The 22,163-nt window shown below is 40.1% G+C and overlaps 1 protein-coding gene and 2 pseudogenes across 1 annotated transcript in view; 2 read left to right on the top strand and 1 right to left on the bottom strand.

The window, feature by feature from the left end:
* LOC139942890 (kinesin-like protein KIF27) overlaps positions 1-6,753 on the bottom strand; it is a 51,917-nt gene extending 45,164 nt beyond the window's left edge. Inside the window, exons 1-5 of the mRNA XM_071939697.1 lie at positions 6,594-6,753; positions 5,313-5,446; positions 4,606-4,743; positions 2,375-2,461; positions 118-225 (exon numbers count right to left, since the gene is read on the bottom strand). Of these exons, the coding sequence (XP_071795798.1) occupies positions 118-225; positions 2,375-2,461; positions 4,606-4,743; positions 5,313-5,345 (366 nt within the window). The 5' untranslated portion in view covers positions 5,346-5,446; positions 6,594-6,753. The remainder of the gene's footprint in view (positions 1-117; positions 226-2,374; positions 2,462-4,605; positions 4,744-5,312; positions 5,447-6,593) is intronic.
* A 4,028-nt stretch (positions 6,754-10,781) lies between these two features.
* On the top strand, positions 10,782-11,582 carry LOC139942787 (microfibril-associated glycoprotein 4 pseudogene; annotated as a pseudogene).
* An 8,082-nt stretch (positions 11,583-19,664) lies between these two features.
* On the top strand, positions 19,665-22,148 carry LOC139942786 (microfibril-associated glycoprotein 4 pseudogene; annotated as a pseudogene).
* Positions 22,149-22,163: the final 15 nt, after the last annotated feature.

The following is a 22,163-nucleotide window of genomic DNA, read 5'->3' as shown; positions in this document are numbered from 1 at the left end:
TCGACGGCTGGGGTTATATATATTATTGGAAGCGCTTTGAGACGCCCTTCAGGCTGTGATAAAGCGTTATATAAAATATGATTATTATTACTACTAATTTTACTATTACATACATACCTTGATGATATGAAACATGTGTTGAATAGCTCTTGGTATGATCCCATATTCATCCTCAGTCAAGTTGGTGGCATTGTGTCCACCCACAGTGTACGTCTTACCAGAACCCTACAAAACACACACAATTATATAGGTCATAATAATAACACTAATACTTCATCCTGATATAGCCCGTCACACCCCTAAAGGGTGTATTGAAGCGCTCGGTATTTCTTTCTGCAAGGTTACGGTATATGTGGAGCTACGTTTTGAAATATTATACATTCCTTTTAAAGGCCGTGGACACTATTGGTAATTACTAAAAATAATTATCAGCATAAAACCTTTCTTGATTACTAGGCCTGGGCGAATTATTCGAATATCCGGTTAATGGCGAATAGGTTTTCCTATCCGTAACCGCGAATGCCTTTTTTTACTTAACTGGATATCCGCATAGGGCGCGAATACCTATTTACAAACCGGACAATTATGTAATTACAACCGAGTAACCGGATATTCTTTAATATCCGAATATCCGCGGACGTCGGGCGACAACTGATATGAATGTTTTGTCTGAATTCTTATGAGAGTTCTATTAAAAGACAGCATAAAACAGCATAAATTATGTATTTAACTATGCTCACCTCCGTGAAGAGTTAAAACAATGACATTTCACACGTAATTTGTTCAAAGATTACAAAAGTTTTCCTTCACGTAGAGTCAATCACGATCAAAACAAAAAGCAAATCGCCATCTTTAAATTAGATCCGGTCATTTTTATGAATGAACCGAGTGACACTGTCTAAAACTAATATCAATCCGCCGATAAGATCTCATTCACAAACGAACAGCGCCCTCTAGCGGCAAAAAAAAAAAAAAAAAAAAGATTTTTTTTTTTAAATAGCGCCCTCTTGCGGCGAAAAAGCTATTCGAATATCCGGTTAATTTCGGATAGTTGGCCAGCAGTATCCGAATAACAAAATTTCACTATTCGCCCAGCACTATTGATTACAAGTAATGGGGAAAGGTTGATAGTATAAAACATTGTGAGAAACGGCTCCCTCTGAAGTGAGGTAGTTTTTGAGAAAGAAGTTTTTCCACACCTCAAGTTTGGAATTTCGAGGTCTCAAAATCAAGCATCTGAAAGCACACAACTTCACGTGACAAAGGTGTTTTTTTCTTTCATTATCATCCCGCAACTTTGATGACTGATTAAGCTAAAATTTTCACAGTTTTTTTTTTTATGCATACGTGTATGTTGAGATACATTAACTGTGAAGGCTAGTCTTTGACAGTTACCAATAGTGTCCACTGTCTTTAACGCACCATGTTAATATCACTATAGGGAAACCGGGGCGAACCCCCTTCTCTTTACGATAAGTGCACTGTGTTCTTTTTTCAGGCGTTACACAACACACTGGACCAACGGCTTTACGTTCCATCTGAAGGATGAAGCATCATGGTTACAATGCAAGTGTCTTGCTTAAGGACACATGTGTTGCGATTGGGACTCGAACCCACACTCTGCTGATCAGAAACACCAGAGCTTGAGTCTGGTGTTCTTATCCGCTTGGCCACGACACACCACAAATCTGAAATACCTGTATGCATCAATGCAAAGGTTCCGGGCCTAGGGGGCAATGGCCTCTGTTGACCCTGGTTTTGGTCTTGGTGCCCCTTCATTCACTTTAAGAGTTTCAAATGGCAGTGCCCTTTGCAAAATGAAATTGGATCAATGTTTCTAAAACAAAATAAAATGTCTGTTCTATTTTTTTTAATTTTTTTTTTTACTTACAAGTACAAGAAAATATTGTGCCCAAAACTTGAACACATGGCAGGATTATATGGGCGTATGCCATGTGTATGGCGATGATTATAGAAAAACAAATGGTCTACAAAGGGTTAAAATTTAAACATCTTTATAAATCACACCTCATCTTGGTTCTGCTCATAGAGTTATATAAAAGAACTAGAGGGCGCAATGGCCTATATACGCGCCCTGGCATGCGCGTAGGGGGCCATTTTCTAAGTCGAACAAACAGGCATTGCTTAGCGTGTGTTTGAGCGGCCACTTTGTAAGTTGACAAAACAGCATTGCGTCAGTGTTCAATAAACACAAACTTCAACATGATCTTCATATTCAACGCGCGTGCAGAATGGCATGCGTGTCTCCTTCAGTCCGTCGTGTTTGTGCAAGAAGCATCACCAGTGCGCCCTCTAATTCTTATATGGTTCTGCTGAAACAAATTTCAAAACCCATTCAAAATTTTCAACTTACAGTCTGTCCATAGGCAAACACGGTAGCATTGTAGCCTTCAAAGAAACTGGTAACAAGTCCACTGACACATACTTTATACACCTCCTCCTGTGCGGGTACCAGGCGGAAAAAAACAAAAACAAAGCTTAAATAAGAGATGTTAAATTTTCATCGGGGATAAAGAATGAGAAAATAGAATAACTTATCAACCAAATGGAACGAGAGTATAAATGCAAAAAATAGTTAATGGCCTGACGTTTCGACCCTAGCAGAGTCTTTCTCGAAGGCTAAATGACAACACAACAAACATGAACAGGTAACTAAGTTACCTGTTCATGTTTGTTGGGGATAAAGAACATTAGTTTTGATTTTTACCAATACACCGATGCGGTTTCGAGCGATTACGTGCAGGACCAGGTGTTAAAGGGTAATAACGAGTGCGCTCGTTAAAACTCGTTCTCACTTGTTCTACTCGCATTTTTTTTTGGGATACCTACCTTGAATCATAACTGTATGCTCAGTACTTTCCCGAGTCCTGTGAAAAATATCACAGCCATGTTACTCGGGTGGGATTCGAACCCACGACCCTTATAATTCTAGAGCAGTTTAAAAACAAAGCTGAGCAAACTACATATATGTACACTATTTCTGTGGCGTCACTCTTTTGTTAAAAGTGTGGATTATTCTTAAGAATCAATGCTCAACTTTAGATTCGTTGCGTATCAACCCTCAACTATTGATTCCTTACAAACTAAAGTGAGTTGTTATCTGGAAACACAGCTGGGAATCCTGTACCTTTTAATCTTTTTTGTGTAAACAGGATGACTATCTAGTTTCACAATTCACTTAAGTTAGACAAATACTTTACAACTTTTTGAAACATTGTATGTACTATATATTGTCGCAAGCACTGTAAAAGTACGTTTGCAAAATAAGTTAAAAATGTGACCAAACGTTGTTAAAAAATCATTCGCTTGAAAGTTATTGCAGACATGCATAGTAGACACCATGGAAACAGGTTACCTGGTCTTATGTGCTTAGTACCTTTTCCTAATTGTCCTCATTTTCTATACAGTAACCATCCGAAAGTTAGCATGACTTTTACTGTGCTTAACATGAGCAGCACTTAAGAGTCCCTGCCTGTAAGTGGTAAGAATGTACCAAATGGTGATTCATGGGTTCTCAGATCTTCTTCTAAAAAATTAAAGTGATACATTATCATACCAAACGAATAAATCCAAAATATTAGTTTGCTGACGCTTTCGGTTTGGGAGTTATCAGTTATCAAAGTTTCGGCCTAAAAGCCTTCGTGCAACGAATAGTACATTCCCTGTAAACACAAAAATGTGCGCCAAGCTCATCCCAACAAAAGTAAAACATTTTTTGAAACCTCCAGGTGGGCTTATAACAAAAGTAAAACAAAAAATTTGGGATCTCGTTGGCGCGTCATGTTACGCGCACCTGAACCTTTGGTACTTATTTGGTACATTCTTACAGGCAGGGACTCTTAAACAGGGAAATCGCACAAAAACTCAAAATTGATCAGCTTTATGCAATGAGCAAGGCCATTATAGAGCTATGGCATTCACACAATCTTTCTCAACTACACACCATGGGAGTACAGCCCCCGAGCTGCCGTGTTAGTCCAAATTTTACCAACCTATAATCAACACAGTATCAACCTGTTTAAAGACTCGGACACTATTGGTAATTGTCAAAAACATGTCTTCTCACTTGGTGTATCTCAACATATATGCATAAAATAACAAACCTGTGAAAATTTGAGCTCAATTGTCATCGAAGTTGCGAGATAATAATGAAAGAAAAAACACCCTGGTCACACGAAGTTGGGTGCTTTCAGATGCTTGATTTCGAGACCTCAAACTCTAAATTGATTATGAGGTCTCCGATTATGAGGTCTCAAATTCTAAACTTAACGTCTCAAAATCAAATTTGTGGAAAATTACTTCTTTCTCGAAAACAACGTCACTCCAGGGGAAGCGTTTCTCACAATTTTTCTATACTATCAACCTCTCTCCATTACTCATTACAAAGTAAGGTTTTATGCTAATAATTACCAAAAGTAATATTGCGCAAAGACACGTTTTTCATGACCAGGATTTGAACCCACACCGCGATGACATAAATACCAGAACTTGATCACGATGTGCTCAAGTGCTTGGACATGTACAATACTTTAAACTTGGTCCGAGATCTTTACAATCTGAAACTTCCTACATGTGTAGGCCTACCTGGTTAATCTTGGACGGAAGAACATGGTCGAATGTGAAAGCCCGGTCCCTTCCCACAATGACTTGATTAGTGTTGGGGATGACACGAACACAGGATTCATGATGATGTAGTTTCTCCTGGGGCAGGAAGGGTCGCACCTAAGAGTCAAAATGACAACATCAAAGTTTAAGGTAGCAGGGCTTGAAATTGGTTACTAGTGGGTAACTTTTCATTAGGTATGTAGTATGTTTGCTGGTAGATATGAAGTCGAGGTAAATTATCAAGAACCAGGCCTCGGCGGGTTTAAACCACTACATGTAGTTGAAAACCGATTCAACACACTTTGATTCCCATTCATAAATACCTTTTCGGTCCAAAACATCATCACTTTTTGGTCAAAAAGGTAAAATAAATGAAAAAATTATTTGTTAAATGATTTCTTTCAACACAAAACCCCTCCAGCTATGAAATGGTAGAGCCCTCCACTGTCTTATATACAGGTGCAAGGTCGCGTGTCACGCTCATGAATTAACACTTTTTACCGGTCATTAACAAAAGGTTTATGCACACCTACGTGACGCGCTCTGCACCAATAGGAGTAGAGTAAACTGTCTGGGGTATTTACGTATGAATGCAAAATAATTTTAACAATTTTAAACTAAGTGCAATTCTAGACAACAATGATTTTTCGCATTGACATGACGATACAATCCCTAATCATACTCACCCTAACAGCAACACGCACTGGGACCTCCTGCATTGCTGATCACCTTCAATTGGCTCTAAGAACTCGTGATGATGTTAATAGCATGGTTTTCCTAGCAATCTTTGACAAAAATGTGTGTAAATCACATGCTGAATCTGAAATGAAAAAATAAATAAGTAAATTTTGAATTCTGTTATACATAGAGTGCAAGTCTTTTGAGTGTGCCAACATGATTCACACCATGCACATGGTGTTTACCAGATGCATGCAGCCTTGGAAAAAGAGAGGATGACGTCATAATTCTGTGTGATAAATTTAATACAACTTACTGAAGAACGACTGAACTTCAACCTACATGTAAGAGACCCCACAGCTGTCCTATCACCACTAGAAACCACAACCCACTCACCCTTTGAATCCCTACCTCTAGAACCAACGCTTTTCATAACTTCTGACACGATGTACTATTTATTTATCAAACCCAGAAAGGAAACTTCCTTCAACACTTTCAAGAACCAACTCAAGACCCACCTCTTCACACAAGCTGCTTCTCCTTCTGTTTATTTTGTTTAATTAGTTCCTTCAGTTGTTAGCTTTGTTGGGGTTCCTGCGCCAGGAATGTCACCTGTGACAGACATGGCGCATTTCAAGTTTCCTTTATTATTATTATTATTGTATTTCATTTTTGTGTACGAGACCAGACTAACATGATGAGAAAAAGGCTGTGTCTGACACAACGACTTCAGCTAGTTGAGCTAAGTAACTCAAGCTAGATCGCGTGCGCCTGCCTATCATTCTTTTCAAAACTTGTGCTATATTTTTTTATTAATATTAATATTAAACTTACGTACTCAGTTTGAAGATAATAATGATATAAGAAAGCTTCCCTTGAAAATTTACTTACCGAGGTGTTGTAGTTTTTGGGAAATGAGTAAAACAAAAAATTGTTGTCTCCGTTTAACCATGTAAAAACTTAACCAGTTGTTATGGTTTTGGTAATATCATAACTGGTTAATGGGATTTTACATGCTAAAATAATTTTAAATTTGTGACTTGTTTTTTACTCATTTCTCTAAAACTACACAACCTCAGTTAGATTGAATGAATGAAGGGACGCTTTCCACTATCATGCACTGTACGTTTAAATAATGTAAACAAATCTGTGGACATTTTGAAAAGTACCCGAATCCAGTTAGTTTCTTCAGAAACAGTGAGTTAGTTTTCCTCCAGATCCTTTTTTATTTCATGATTTTAGAGCAGACATGCACAGAATGAAACCTCCCAAAATCACAATTTTCCTACCTTCATTTCTCGATTGACGTCCCTACTTCACGTACTTCACGTACTTCACACCCAGATTGACTTGGTCAACAGGTCAATACGGGACAATGCAATCATCAACAATTATAGAATTCGAATGGCGTTACTTTTGTTGTTGTGTGATTGTCCAATTTCAAGAATTCACCCATAAACAAAAATTGGCCTGAAATTAAGGTATGGAACGAACAAACAGTTATTATTTTGTCAATGAGCGTCAACGTAAGTCGTTCAGTATTCTTCGCCTTAATGCCTAATAATAATTGTATTTTTTTGTTTACCGTCAATGCACCATTAACGAATCTTTCTTTTTGAAAGGTAACGTCAAAACACCGTCAACACTTCCACAACATTTATTAGTCGACAGAGCAGCATTGGCTAAATGAGTTGTACGTTGAGGTCACTTCCAAACATAACACTTAAAATGTTATTTTAATTCACTCTTAGCATGGCCACTAGCAATGACGGTCGTTGACGACCAACGTAAATTGGACGCAGTCTAAGGCCGTGTCCGAAACGGCGACTTCGGCTACAGCTACGGCTAGATCGCGCGCGTCTGCTATTCTTCAACACTGGTAGACGCGCTGATCTAGACGTAGCTGTAGCCGAAGTCGTCGTTTCGGACACGGCCTCAAATTGATGCAGCGCTCTTCTGTCTAGGTCATAGGTCATTGTCAATGGGAACCGATGCTTACCACTCTACGGCTGTTTCAAGTTTGACTGATTGAAATCTGGAGATAAATTAAAACAGTGCAAGGAGGGAAGGGGTAATAATTAAGCGGGTCACTGTGACCTTATGACGATTCTGTGACTTCAAGTCCTGCGTGTTTGTGGATAAATCAGTGACAATTATTTTATTCTGTTGGCCTATGACCCACCGAAGTTATATACCCTCTGGTCTACCATGCCTGGGCCCAATTTCATAGAGCTGCTAAGCACGAAAATTTGCTCAGCCTGAAATTTCTTCCTTGATAAAAACAGGATTACCAACCAAATTCCCATTTGTTGGGATTTCTTGTTATAACTTGTATTCAGCTGAATTGTTTGCTCATCCCGAAAATCACGTGGAAATCTGGTCAGTAATCTTGTTTTTATCGAGGTAGAAATGCCATGCTAAGCAATTTTTTTTTGTGCTTAGTGAGCTCTATGAAATTGGGCCCAGTGGTGTAACCATCAACTCATTTTAGGGACTGGAATACATGGCTCCTCCGAACTACGTGTAGGGACCAATACGCCCTCAACGTACGGCAAGTAATTCAAACTCAAGGGTAGTTAGGGCATGCATTGAACTGGACACTGGACAGGCTATAAATACGCCCCGCCCCCTAAAGAGACAGGTGAGCAAAATAATGACAACAATATTGAAAACCAAAAAAGAATGCTGGTTTGAGTTAAACAGAAAAATAATGATGTGTTGGTGATCACTGTATCATGAGGTCGTTTGGTACGGATCCCCCAAATCATCCTTATATAGGGTGCGTTCGTTTAGCTCCCCTGGGTCGACCCCGGTCAGCCCTGGTGCGTTCAAACAGTTTTGACGGGGCTCACCTGGGTCATCCCCCAGTGCCCTGCTTGTTGGAGTGGGTCACTTGGGGGTGACCTGATGTGCATGCCGTCACCACCAGAGGGCGCTTGTGATCGTTCGATTAGCCATAGTAAGGGGCTCACCCAAGTGAGCACCGCGGGGTCGACCCAGGGAAGCTAAACGAACGCACCCAGGGGGGATGTCACACGAGACAACTTTTACAGGCAATTTGGAGGCAACCAACTGCAGTGCATGCTACAGAACCATTTTGGTGGGGCACACTAGTCTTTTTTTCCAAACATTGTCTTAAAGGGAAGGTAAAAGAGTGTCATGGCCGAGTGGTTAAGAGCATCGAATTCAAGTTCTGGTGCTAATTCACCGGAGTGTGGGTTCGAATCCCGGTCGTGACACTTGTGTCCTTGAGCAAGATACTTTACTATAATTGCTTCTCTTCACCCAGGGGTATAAATGGGTACCTGCGAGGGTAGAGGTTGATATTGTGAATGAAAAGCTTTCGGAGCGCCACGGCAGCTCGGGGCTGTATACTCCCTAATGGGAGCTGAGAAAGATTAAAGGGATGTTTATTGGCCCAATGACCAGGGGACTAATGTAAAGCGCATTGATACGGTTTATTGTGAAATGCGCTATATAAGAACTTGTTATTATTACACGTTTGGTATTGTCAATTTGTCAATTTGTCAATTTGTCTTCTCACTTGGTGTATCCCAACATAAGCATAAAGTAGCAAGCCTGTGGAAATTTGAGCTTAATTATTGGCCATCGAAGTTGCGAGAAGATGATAAAAGAAAAAACACCCTTGTTGAACCTTGTGTGCCTTCAGATAGGAATAAAATACTTCTATAGCTAGAAGTCTTTTATTATTCGGGTAGAAAATTAACTCTTCCTCAAAATCTGCGCTACTTCAGAAGGAACCGTTTCTCACAATGTTTTGTACTATCAACAGCTCTCCATTACTCGTTACCAAGTAAGTTTGTATGATAGAGTTTGTTTTGAGTAATTACCAAACGTGTACCTTCCCCTTAAGTCCTTGTCACATGAGGCAATATTTACAGGCAATTTGGAGGCAACCAACTGCAGTGCATGCTAAAGGACTACTTTGGTAGCACACAGACAACTTTTTGAACATTGTCTTGTGACTCCCAAGCAAAATGGGTGAAGATTGAAATGTGAATGTCTTTTGTTTTCGGAGATTGCCTGGACCTGGGCCCAATTTCATAGAGCTGCTTAAGAACAAAACTTTGCTGAAGCAGATATGTCCTTGCTTATAAATCAGATTACCGGCCAAGACTCCACTCAATTGTTATGCTAAGTAAACATAAGCAAGATATTTTCTTGCTTAAGCAAATTTTTTGCTTTAGCAGCTCTATGAAATTGGCCCTGGTTGCCTGTATTTTTGCCTCGTGTGACATAGCCCTTACTTTCTAAATGCAAAAAAGTGAAAACTCACCATTTGAAAAAACCATGATGAGGGACAATTCCTTTTCGAGTGGTCTCCCACTCTTTTAGATTGAAGTTTGCATCTTTTTGAGTGATTTTTTACTCTGTCCTGGAGTAAAACCCCTTCAAAAGAGTGAAATAACCACCACTCTCTTTGAAGAGCCAAATGAGGGGCATAAAGATTTTGTACGAAACGGTCGTCATGATGACGATGAGGGGTTTTTGGCTCTAGAGTTCAACAAAAAATGTGGGTAAACTTAATGGAGTGCACACAGCCTTTTTCTTGTCATTAGGGCTGCAGGTAAAATCAAAGTTTCTGATTTTGTTAAGGAAGTTCATTATGTAGCCTATACACTGCAGGTACACATCGATCGCTTACCCGAGGTGTCGTTAGTTTTGATTGTTTGGTCCAAACGACCATCTCAACATGAATGAATGACCATTATGATGTTCTCTGCCTAATGATGTACAACAAAATTATAGAAATGTTATTGCCAAGGTTTTCCAAAAACAACAATTTGTTTAGTCGTAAGGAATATTGCCCACGTCGCTCAATAATCCTGATGCAGGGAAAGTGCAGCCAATCAAAACCTGCCACAGGTAGACTTGTGTCCCACGCGGTGAGAGAGTTGAGTTGTGACGGTGCTTTGTCGAGATCACTGCTCTCGCGCGAACTGCTGGCTGGTTGCCGACTTCGACTGTTGTAGTCGTGACAGCAGTAGTAGAATACCACGGGAATCGCGGGGAGAGTCGAACGCTATCACCGCGACAGACATTCAACGACTTGTCCACAAGTCTAGCCACGTGGTGCTAGCGTTTGTCCGTAAGCTTTTGGCTTGGTGGTGTGTTCATACCTCATTGCTGTGGATACGATGACGTCAATGGATTGAGCTCACTGCGTTAAAATTGACTGCGACCAAATTTTGTGTTCAGATCTGTCAGTGCCAGGACAACTTTCCAAAGACAATTAAGGCCGGGGAAGTAAAACCACAACATTTTCTCTCTGAACATTCATCATGGAAGTAACGATCACAGTCCCGTTTCTAATTTTCATGCATGTGGAAACCTGCCAGGGTGAAAACCAAAGGTTCGTTGAAACGTTCTACTTGGTTAAAAACCGTGCCTTACTGAATCATGTGTTTCAGTGGAAGAATAGTTCTTCTCCTGTGATTTGAGGTCGAGAGTGCTCTATGGATCCACAGTGTGCATCATTCAACTACCGAATAGATGACCGTGTTTGTATGTTTAGTAATGCCAGCAGAGCTCACAGCCCCGACGAATTTGTTCAGATTCAAGGAAGTGCCTACTATGATGACAACTTTGACACTTTTTCGTTTGCGCATCGCACTTTAAGAAACAGGAGTTGCTTGGAGTTGTATCACGCTGGTTACCACAGCAATGGTATATACACCATCTTTCCTACAAGTCTGACTGATGGGCTACAGGTCTACTGTGATATGGAAACAGACGGAGGAGGCTGGATCGTATTCCAGAGGAGACAAAATGGCTCTGTTGACTTTTACCGTTCCTGGACTGAATACCAATCTGGGTTTGGTGATCTGCAGAATGAGTTCTGGTTGGGGAATAATATCCTGCGTGACCTCACTGGGTCAGGTCAATGGGAGCTCAGAGTAGATATGGAAGATTGGGAGTCCAACACAGCTTGGGCTTCTTATGGTGAGTTTGCTGTTACAGATGACAAGTACACTCTTCAGGTCGGTTCATATGATGCTCAGAGTACAGCAGGTGATTCAATGTCAGGTCATAATGGCTATCCATTCACAACGAAGGACCAAGACAATGATGCGTGGGATCCAAACTGTGCCGAGCATCTTGAAGGTGCCTGGTGGTTTAAAAGCTGTTTTTATTCTCATCTCAATGCTAAGTACTATCAACAGCGTGTGGTGTCTACTGGAGGAATACAATGGGTCAAGTGGAATGGAAGATATATCACCCTGAAGAAATGCAGCATGAAAATACGGCAAGTATAAACTCAACAACTAAGCCTTGAGAACGTGGAACCGTGGCTGGGTCATTGCAGTCCATAATGGGGTTTTTCGCATAATAAATGAGTTTACCAATAAATGTGACCCACTTTTTTCCCCTTTTAAGATCTTTAGTTGCATGGTTAACACTTACTTTTAGGCAATAACGCTATGAATACAACAATTTTGTGATCATACTTATGTCTAATTTGTATCCTTTTGCACACAATGGTAGTTTAAAATATCATTTTACAAGTAATTCGTTTTTCACAAAAAAAGGTGTAGTGGCTAATTTCAAACGGGAGTAAGTCAGCAACGCGACACACCCCAAAGACTTATACCAAATTACTGCTGCTGGTGTGTTCTTTCCAGCCATGCATATAACTCAATTCTTGAAATTGCCTACATCTGACTCATTTTCACAGAGCGGGTCACAAAATGAAGAAAAACAAATTGTCAAATGCTTTTTCAAATTTTCTCTGGATGCTATAAGAATCCTGAGGAGATGTGGATGGTATTGATTTTATTTGTGAAGATGTTTTGTTTACCATACAAAAAACTGTTTAGGTACAGCAATCTTCTAGACTTGAATTCATGGACTAACCAGCTTTTATTTCCCAATCCTATGCTAAATTTGGCGCCAAAGTCAGCGATTCCACTTTGAGGTGTTGACAGATGCCCCAGTGTAAGATAAACTGAAATAGCAGATTCCAGTGGATTATTCACCAAAAGTGGCAGATGAAAAACCAATTATTCAGGGTCAGCTGTCACTGTGAAATTGATTGACTTAATGAACTCGAAATTTTATTTTCAATTACAAATACAAGTACCAATTCCGATTCTTTATTTTGAATTATTGTATGACTCAGTAAAATAATTTCAACAGCAGAACAAAATTCAGTCCCTGAATAATACATAAAAAACCCAAAAGAAGCCCCAAAAGAATTTCTAACAAAACATGAAGCAATAAACGACGTAACACGAGTGATGAAATGACAGCGCTATTTGCGAGTCTTTCTAAAAAACGCTGGGTTATAAAAGGGTATTTAAAAAGCTTATTAACTAAAATAGCTTTCTCCAGAAGGCGATCAGAGCATACTGATCGAAACGTCGAGTTGAAACCAACGGTTCATTTCAGAACCACACCAACTCATTAGAGATAGTCATTACATGGTGTTACCGCAAACCTTTCTATATCGTATTTCCACCATGTAAAGTTTCAAATCCTACTTAAAATCTATTTATACTCATGTGAACTCAATTTCCTTTAATATGGACCGAAAAACATTTCACGTGAATATATACTGCCAAAGATCACGATTTGCTGGTTTGGTTCAAGTAGGTCTTTAAGCAAGTATTTTTTATAACAAGGTTACAGAACGCTTTTCAAAGAGCAACTCGACCGATCCAAGACAATGTGTTCCTTTAAAATAAGGGCTCACTTCAGTTATTTACCAGTAAACTCAAACTAGTCACAAGATCACTTATATATAACTCTACAAGTTAGACACTACTCTATAATTGCAAGGGTCGTGGGGTCAAATCCCACCCGAGTAACATGCCTGTGATATTTTTTCACAGGACTCGGGAAAGTACTGAGTATACAGTGCTTACACACATCGGTGCATGGGTAAAAAAATAATACAGTAAAATCAATTTGAATAGTGCTCAATGTCATGTATTATTGGTTGTAAATATTGATTGTGTGGTCGTCCCTTCTCAAAGATGAAGGTCGGACCATTATGTGATGGCGGCACTGCCTAAAGCCGTACTAATTGGTCTACAAAAATAGCTGCCGTTAAATTCAAAGTCTTCAGAGTATTTTTGGAAGTCTCTTAAAGGCAGTGGACACTATTGGTAATTGCTCAAAATATTATTAGCATAAAACCTTACTTGGTAATGAGTAATTGGGAGAGGTTGATAGTAGAAAACATTGTGAGAAACGGCTCCCTCTGAAGTGTAGCAGTTTTCGAGAAAGAAGTAATTTTCCACAAATTTGATTTCGATATCTCAGAATTAGATTTTGAAGTCTCGAAATCAAGCATCTGAAAGCACACAACTTCGTGTGACAAGGGTGTTTTTTCTTCCATTAGTATCTAGCAACTTCAACGACCAATTATTGAGCTTAAATTTTCAAAGGTTTGTTTATACATATGTTGAGATACACCAACTGTGAAGACTGGTATTTGACAATTACCAATTGTGTCCAGTGTCTTTAATAACAAAAACAAAACAGAGCATGTAAAGAATTTTAGGATAATTGTTAATATTGATTGTGGGATCAACACAACCATTTTGTCCTTGGATGTCAGGCCATTATTGGCAATTACTCTGCCTTTAAGTATTGATTAAAACCTGCTTCCGTCGAAGCTGGTTTCGTCTTAAAGGCATCGGACTTAATTTGGTAATCTTTCAAAGACCAATATTCTCACTTGTGGTTTTCCAACATAATGCATAAAATAAATAACCTTTAAAAATGTTAGCTCAATTGGTATCGAATTTGAATGAGATAATGAAAGAAAAAAAACCCGATTGTTGCATTACTTTGTGTGCTTTAAGATGCATGATCTCCATAAACAGTCGCCATCCTACATATCTGACTTACTACAGCTGCAACCACAACGCAGACAGCTTAGATCATCCACATTCATTCATTCATTCATTCATAATTGGTTTATTATTTTAAAAACAAATTCCCATGGCGACCGGAGGTCGAATTACAGGAAAATATACAGAGATTAAAACATAGGAAAAATCACACTATTTCACATTAATTAAGAAATAATTGATGTTTTTGACATTTTGATATAATTGACATCTTCCCATCAGTTTATTGTGCCCATCCAGAACCCATGCTGTGTCATTTGCAGATCGCTTACTCTCCTGTTTTGGACCAAAAGAATGGAACACTCTCCCTAAACCACACCAAGGATACTAACACATTCACAATTGGTCCCAGGTGTTTAATAATAATAATTGTGGCTTCTTATATAGCGCACATGTCCGTCACTCAGTGACGCTCCTGGCGCTGTAACATACAGTATTTCCTGCCAGATCGTGGGACTACGTTTTGAATTATAAGACCTAATTCTGATAGCACCATGTAATGTTTTACAAGGTGCTGTGGCGCAATTTGCTGCTGCTCGTTCTATTTCAAGGAATATTTTTGAGAAATATTGAAGTAACACTTATATTGTTGAATTAACCCTTTTTGCAATGGATCTAAAATTTTAAATGCTAGATTTAACAAACAAAACGCTGGATCCAACACTGTCAAAGTGGTCACTCACCGAACACGTGCAAGTTTTGGATTAAACTATTTAGTTTTTAGAGTGTGTTCAAAAGGAGAGTATTTACTGAAATAACCTCGATTTGGTGTTAAAGCCATTATATACACTTTCGGAACAGAAACAAAATAATAAAAGTTCACAGATTTACAAATAACTTACAGGGTTTACAGAAGGTAATGGTGAAAGACTTCTCTTGAAATATTATTCCATGAAATGCTTTACTTTTCAAGAAAACATTAAAACAATTATAAATTCTCGACAACGAGAATTACGGATTTATAGTAAACACATGTCATGACACGGCGAAACGTGCGGAAACAAAGGTGGGTTTTCCCGTTATTTTCTCCCGACTCCGATGACCGATTGAGCCTAAGTTTTCACAGGTTTGTTATTTTATATATAAGTTGTGATACACGAAGTGTGGGCCTTTGGACAATACTGTTTACCGAAAGTGTCCAATGGCTCAAAGGCACTGGCTTTAAAGAAAGGACTTGAAACTATTCTCATTTTAGTTAACCTTATTTTCTGAAATCGTCTTAATGTATGTAAACCTTAGATGAGTGAAAAAAACAAAAACCTTTGTTTTTGAATGACAATTATCTTTCAATTGGTATCTGTTAGTGTGGACCTTGTATAAAACATTGTTGTGCATGATAAGCAACATGTGCGTCTATTAGGATACCTGAGCAATACAGGCATTACTCCAAGTATTTGGTTTGCGGTAACACCATGAATGCTCTCGTCTTCCCAATAGCCACCTATGGGTCTGAAACATGGGCTGTGGGCAAAGCAGACAGGAACATGATCAACGCTTTCGAGATGTGGTGCTGGAGGAGAATGCTGAGAATATCATGGCAAGAGCATAAAACCAATGTTATTGTTAGAAACCTGATAGGAGAAGATAGACCCACCTTGTCCTCAAAATTAACAAAAACAAGCTTCAGTACTTTGGTCACATATCCAGAAGAGAGGGGGACAACCTTGAGAAGATCTTTATGCAAGGATGTGTTGCAGGTACTCCTAGAACTATTTCGGTTTCGTCCGGCTATCGTCTCCCGTAACCTCATAGACGAACATCTGTCACGCGTTTAACGACCCATGGTTCAATTCATTTTTGAATCAGAAATCTCTCTTTTTTTTTTTTAATCTCGCCAAAATTAGGCTCTATGTGTCCTTTGATATCTCAATGTGCCGGGGGCGACCAGAGAATCCACTCCGCAATCTCAAAAACTGTTAAAAATGATAAATTCTTACCGTAATTTCGGATTCCCCATCTACTGTACGTGTTACTCCTCTGCCAACAATTTTGAAAATTTACCCGACCTCATTTTGCGAGAGTGCGTCACGAGAGGGCGGGTACGATCCGTGATTTGTGTACAAAACATACACGGAACCACGAAGCTCGCACAGGGTACCAGTATGTACACTTTTTGCGCACAGCCGTGTACATATTGGTGCCCTGTGCGAGCTTCGTGGCTCCAATTTCATAGAGCTGCTAAGCACGAAAATAGCTCGCTTATATTACACATGTTACTGGCCAAAATTTCCTGCCATATACATTGCTTATGACTAGTTTTAAGCTGTTGTTTACTTAGCATTACAATTGAGTGGAGTCTTGGCCGGTAATCTGATTTTACTAAGCAATGAATTTTTTGCTTAAGCAAAATTTTTTGCTTAAGCAGCTCTATGAAATTGGGCCCTGTACTGCCGCGGAGTCAGTTTTTAAATTGGTCTCAACGTTTCGACTAGCTTGCTCTTGCCATCGTCAGGAGACTGAAAGTGAGTTGACATGAGAAGGTAAACACATTCAAACCGGGGATCTGTTATAGAAATATTGACTGTTATGAGGGGCACAGTTAAAGTTATAGGCCAAGGGTGATGTCAAAACCATGACTTTGCCCTAAGCGAGCTGAGGACCAAGCCATGGTTTGACATGACGAGGGCCACTATAATTTTAACAGTGCCCCGATTATTAAGCAGTCATAATTTATTTCATATACCGAATAAAAACTCTTCTAACCAACAACCATGACTACGGTGAAAAGGTCGCGCCGTGACACGGAACGCTAGTCGTACATACACGTATATACATATTGACTGGCAATGAGGTAACTAGTGTACGTCTATTCCCACGAGGGACTTTGAGTGACCAGAAGAGCGACCTATTTCCCGAGGCCGAAGGCCGAGGGAAATAGGCCCCTCTTCTTGTCACTCACAGGCCCGTTTTATAACACAGCTCGGTCTTACAATGTCAAATAAGAACAGAAAAAGGAATTTTGTAGTTTGTTCACGGTTCAAGTCATGAGAGGGCGCTGTTACCGCGGGCACTATTTGCAAAGACTAGTGCCCGCTCTGGTACTATTCCCACAAAACACGCACGCGCGATCACTAGCGTGTATTAGTTTATCCCACGTGACCGTGTTTCAGCCAATCAGAATACAGAACGAACAAGAGGTGTGTTATAATACATAATAATACAGTACACACGAACGACCTATTTGCGACCGTTATTTTCAAGGCGGGCACAGTCGGGTGGCAATGGCGTCATTTTGAGAAAAAAAAGGGGTGCAGCTATTTCCATGACTCCATTTTTAACATCAGATCAGAGTATTCTATATGAGGTATATAAAACAAATTAGAACAATCCTTTCCAACTTAACTCTTTCCAAAGGCAGTGGCACTATTGGTAATTACTCAAAATAATATCAGCATAAACCTCATTTTGGTAACGAGTAATGGGGAGAGGTTGATAGTATGAAACATTGTGAGAAACGCTCCCTCTGAAGTGACGTATAGTTTTCGAGAATGAAGTAATTTTTCACGAATTTGATTTCGAGACCTCAAGTTTAGAATTTGAAGTCTCGAAATCAAGCATCAGAAAGCACACAACTTCGTGTGACAAGGGTGTTTTTCTTCTTTCATAGTTATCTCGCAACTATGACGACCAATCAAGCTCAAATTTTCACAGGTTTGTTGTTTTATGCATGTGTTGAGATACACCAAGTGGGAAGACTGGTCTTTGACAATTACCAATAGTGTTCATTGTCTTTACCTCGAAGTTGCGAGATAATGGCAGAAAAACACCCTTGTCACACGAAGTTTTGTGCTTTCAGATGCTTGATTTCGAGACCTCAAAATCTATTTCTGAGGTCTCGAAACCAAATTCGTGAAAAATGTCGTCCTTCTCAGAAAACAACTTCATTTCTGAGGGAGCCATTTCTCACAATGTTTTATACTATCATTTTCTCCCCATTACTCGTTACCAAGTAAGGTTCTGTGCTAATAATTATTTTGAGTAATTACCAATAGTGTCTACTGCTGTTAAGAATGTACTAACGCGATCTTTAAAACGATCCTTTGAATGGGCCCAATTTCATAGCACTGCTTAACGGTAAGCAAATTTACGAGCTTACTGTAGCAGAAAGATTTGCTTAAGCCTAAGCGTATTTCACAGGTTAGCAGAAAAATTGGGCGGCCGTATTGCGTGTTTACCGCGGATTTGCACTGTGACTTCATTTATTTTCGGGCGGTAAGCACCGGAAGGTTAGCATGCCTTTTCGTGTGCTTACGGTTTAGCAGCGCTATGAAATAGATTGCAAAGTAAGCACAAAATCGGCCGCTAAGCAGCGCTATGAAATTGGGCCCTGGCCATTGTGATGGCGATTAAATTGCTTTAGCTGGTAAAATTTCTCCCCATGAGCAGCGCTGCGAGTTAACTTGAATTCTTCTGCATCTTTTGGGAAGACTTGAATCAAGTCTACTCAAATACCGAAAACGTTGCTTTGATATGTTTCCACAGAATTGCGCAGCGCTCAACAGTGGTAGTACTATTTCCTTTGTTGTTTTTTGTACTGTTCTCGTTATAAAAGGGTTTTTAACAATGTTTTGCTCGTAATGGGTCGCCCAAAGTACCTCGTTATAACCGTGTTCTCGCTACTACCGTGCTCGTATAATCAGTATTTTAATGCATTGAAACACGCATGGGGCAGTTCGGGACCAAAAAACCTCGTAGTAACCGGAACCTCGTAATATGCGAGCTCGTAATAACGGGAGTCGACTGTATTTTGTATAATATAAGTATTGATTGTGCGATCTACATAAAAGTATTCATCTCAACTTAAAGGTCTGACAATCATGATGGTGAACACGATGTGGAATAAATGAAGAAACTAATAATTGCAGATTCATTACTGCAAAATTAGAACAGCATTATTAGCCTAGACTGAAAGTTATTGCATTTTGCGACTGAGGGATCTTGACCGAGAACATTACAGCCAATCAAAACCCACCACAGATGGTACAGGCGCTCGTCTCCAAGCATTTTTTTTTTTTTTTTTGTCTTCTTTCTTCTTTATTATTGCACTCGCAACTGATTGATCTAGACCGCGAACATAACAGCCAATTAAAACCGGCCACATGATACAGGTGCTCGTCTAAAAGCTTTATGGTTTTGTTGTTGTCTTCTTCCTTCTTTGTTATTGCACTCTCAACTGATTGATCTTGACCGCGAACATAACAGCCAATCAAAACCGGCCACATGATACAGGCGCTTGTCTCTTAGCTTTGGTTTGTTCCCCCTTTCCCTCTCACTCTCTCTTGTTAATGCCAAAACGGTGACAATAATGGGTGGAGCTTATTACTGCGTTAAAATTAGTTGCGACCAAAGACTTTGTTCACATGATGTCGAAGAATAACTGTCAGTGTCAGCAACCGACAGCCAAGGGGGAAAGATAAACCCATAATTTTATCTATGATACGTTTTCTGAAAAACCATCAAAACAATCCACAATCTGTTATCATGGAAATTATAACCACAATCTTGTTTCTGATTTTGATGGCACAAACCTGCCAGGGCAAACACCAACGGCTGGTCGAAACGTTCTACCTGAGTGAAAACCGAGCCTTACTGAATCATGTGTTTGAGTGGAAGACTGTTTCTTCAGTTGTGATCTGTGGGCGAGACTGCTCTATGGATACACAGTGTGCATCATTCAACTATCACACCATAGGAGGTATTTGTGTGTTGAATAATGCCAGCAGAGCTCACCGTCCTGGTGACTTTGTTGCGATTCAAGGAAGCGCATACTACGATGACAACTTGGACACTTTGTCATTTTCACTACCCATCACTTTAAGCAGTAACGACAGTTGTTTAGAGTTGTATCAAGCTGGTTACCGCAGCAATGGCATATACACCATCGTTCCTCCACGCTTGACTAATGGGTTACAGGTCTACTGTGATATGGAGACAGATGGAGGAGGCTGGATCGTGTTCCAGAGGAGACAAGATGGCTCAGTTGACTTTTATCGTAACTGGACTGATTACCAATCCGGGTTTGGTGATCTAGATAATGAGTTCTGGTTGGGGAATGATACCCTGCGTGACCTTACTGGGTCAGGTCAATGGCAGCTCAGAGTAGATTTGGAAGATTTGCAGTCCAACACAGCTTGGGCTACCTATGGCGAGTTTGCTGTAACAGGTGACAAGTACACTCTCCAGGTTGGTTCACATGATGCTCAGAGTACAGCAGGTGATTCAGTGTCAAGTCATAATGACCGTCCATTCACAACGAAGGATCAGGACAATGATTAGCCTTGATCAAGGCGCTACAGCCAGCCGCGATCTGCAAAATCCCAGTCCCCATCACTGAATTCCGCCAGCGCACCCCCATACATAACCCAGTGCATATACGTGTACAGCGTATGTACACATACGTACTATGTACATGTACCATCAGTATACGGTACACTTACGGTACATGGGTCTTCCCAAGTAGCGCCTTGATGGTTTTGTATCTGCCAAAATTTAGGGCGGAGCTCATTATGCTAATGTTTACTAACAACCCGTTCTCATTGGTTGTTGGTTGACCTATAAACTCTCGCTGTCAATCACAACGTTGTTCTGCAAGCACTCGCACACATGTGCTCGTCGACGTATTGTAAACAAGCAGTGGCTGTAGTATAGTTGCAATAATGGCGGCGGGCGAGGGAGAAATCCCTACTAGTAAAACCAAACTGTAAGTCGCTGGAAATCAATGGTGTATAATTTGCAACACAACTACAGAAACTTTCAACAAAACATAACAGCCGCGTTTAATGCATCAATCATGGGTTTAGAAATAGAAGGAAGGAAATTAGACCATGTGAAATGTGTTTGAGAAAGGTTAAAAAAGTATCCAGGTGTCATGGGTTTCCGGCAAGATGGCTACTTGGTAAGAATTCTTAGGTGTTGGGCATATGACAGTACAACACACCCCATCCCCTTGAAGCAAAAACACAGACCAGATGAGATAAGAAACCCAGCTGTTTATTTTGTCTTAAGGTAGAAATATATTATTCATTACGTTTCTCGCGGTAAATCAAAGTTGGGGATCGAAAATATGTGTTGTCGACAGACGGTAGAAGATGGCGTGTGGCTGAACAACAACTAAATAAAGTTCAATTTCATAAACTAACTCTTGCCATACTACTAGTACTACACTACAACGTTACACTTATATAGTACAGCAGCTTCCAATTCAGGGACAAATCTACCATCTACGTTGTAATTATAGTCCTCGTGTTATAATGAAACGCAAGACAACGGAAGTTGTCCGAAGTTGTTCCACACCATTACCGACCGGGCGAGTCATGTCCGGCTCACCCGTCCGGCAGCGCATTCAGACCCCTTACAATCATAGCTATATATACACCACGCTCCCGACACTGCTATAAAAAGCACGTAGTACACTACATGTACATATACAGCTAGCGTTCAGCGTACACACACATGGATGTGGCATGATTGCTAGCAGTAATACGTCATTCTCAATCGCGCCTGTGATTGGCCAATGTTTAGAATGACACGCCCACATCATGAATACCCGTTTATCGGAATTCCGATAAAGCATTACAAACCCATCAAGGCTGTTGTTTGAGCCACGTGTATGAGGTTGAAAATACAAAGACACAACCGTTCTCACGACTACGCTATACTGTTCTCGCTGTACAATGTATGGTAATGTACATTTGTGAATGTACTGCATGCGTGTGCCGCGAACCGGGCCGGGGAACAGTACGTCAACAGCCTTGATCAAGGCTAGACAATGATGCAAAGTCTTCCAATTGTGCCGAGGGTCGTGAAGGTGCCTGGTGGTTCACTAACTGCTTTCTGGCTCATCTGAACGGTAAATACTACCAACAGGGAGAAGTGTCACGTGGACATGGAATACAATGGTACTGGTGGAAAGGATATGAATACTCCCTGAAGAAATGCAGCATGAAAATAAGGCAAGTTGTGTAACTATCAACTCGTTCA

Source organism: Asterias amurensis, chromosome 10 (genome assembly GCF_032118995.1).
Source record: "Asterias amurensis chromosome 10, ASM3211899v1".
Lineage (NCBI taxonomy): Eukaryota > Metazoa > Echinodermata > Asteroidea > Forcipulatida > Asteriidae > Asterias > Asterias amurensis.
The sequence above is the reverse complement of the archived record's forward strand: the minus strand, read 5'-3'. Positions and strand labels throughout refer to the sequence as shown.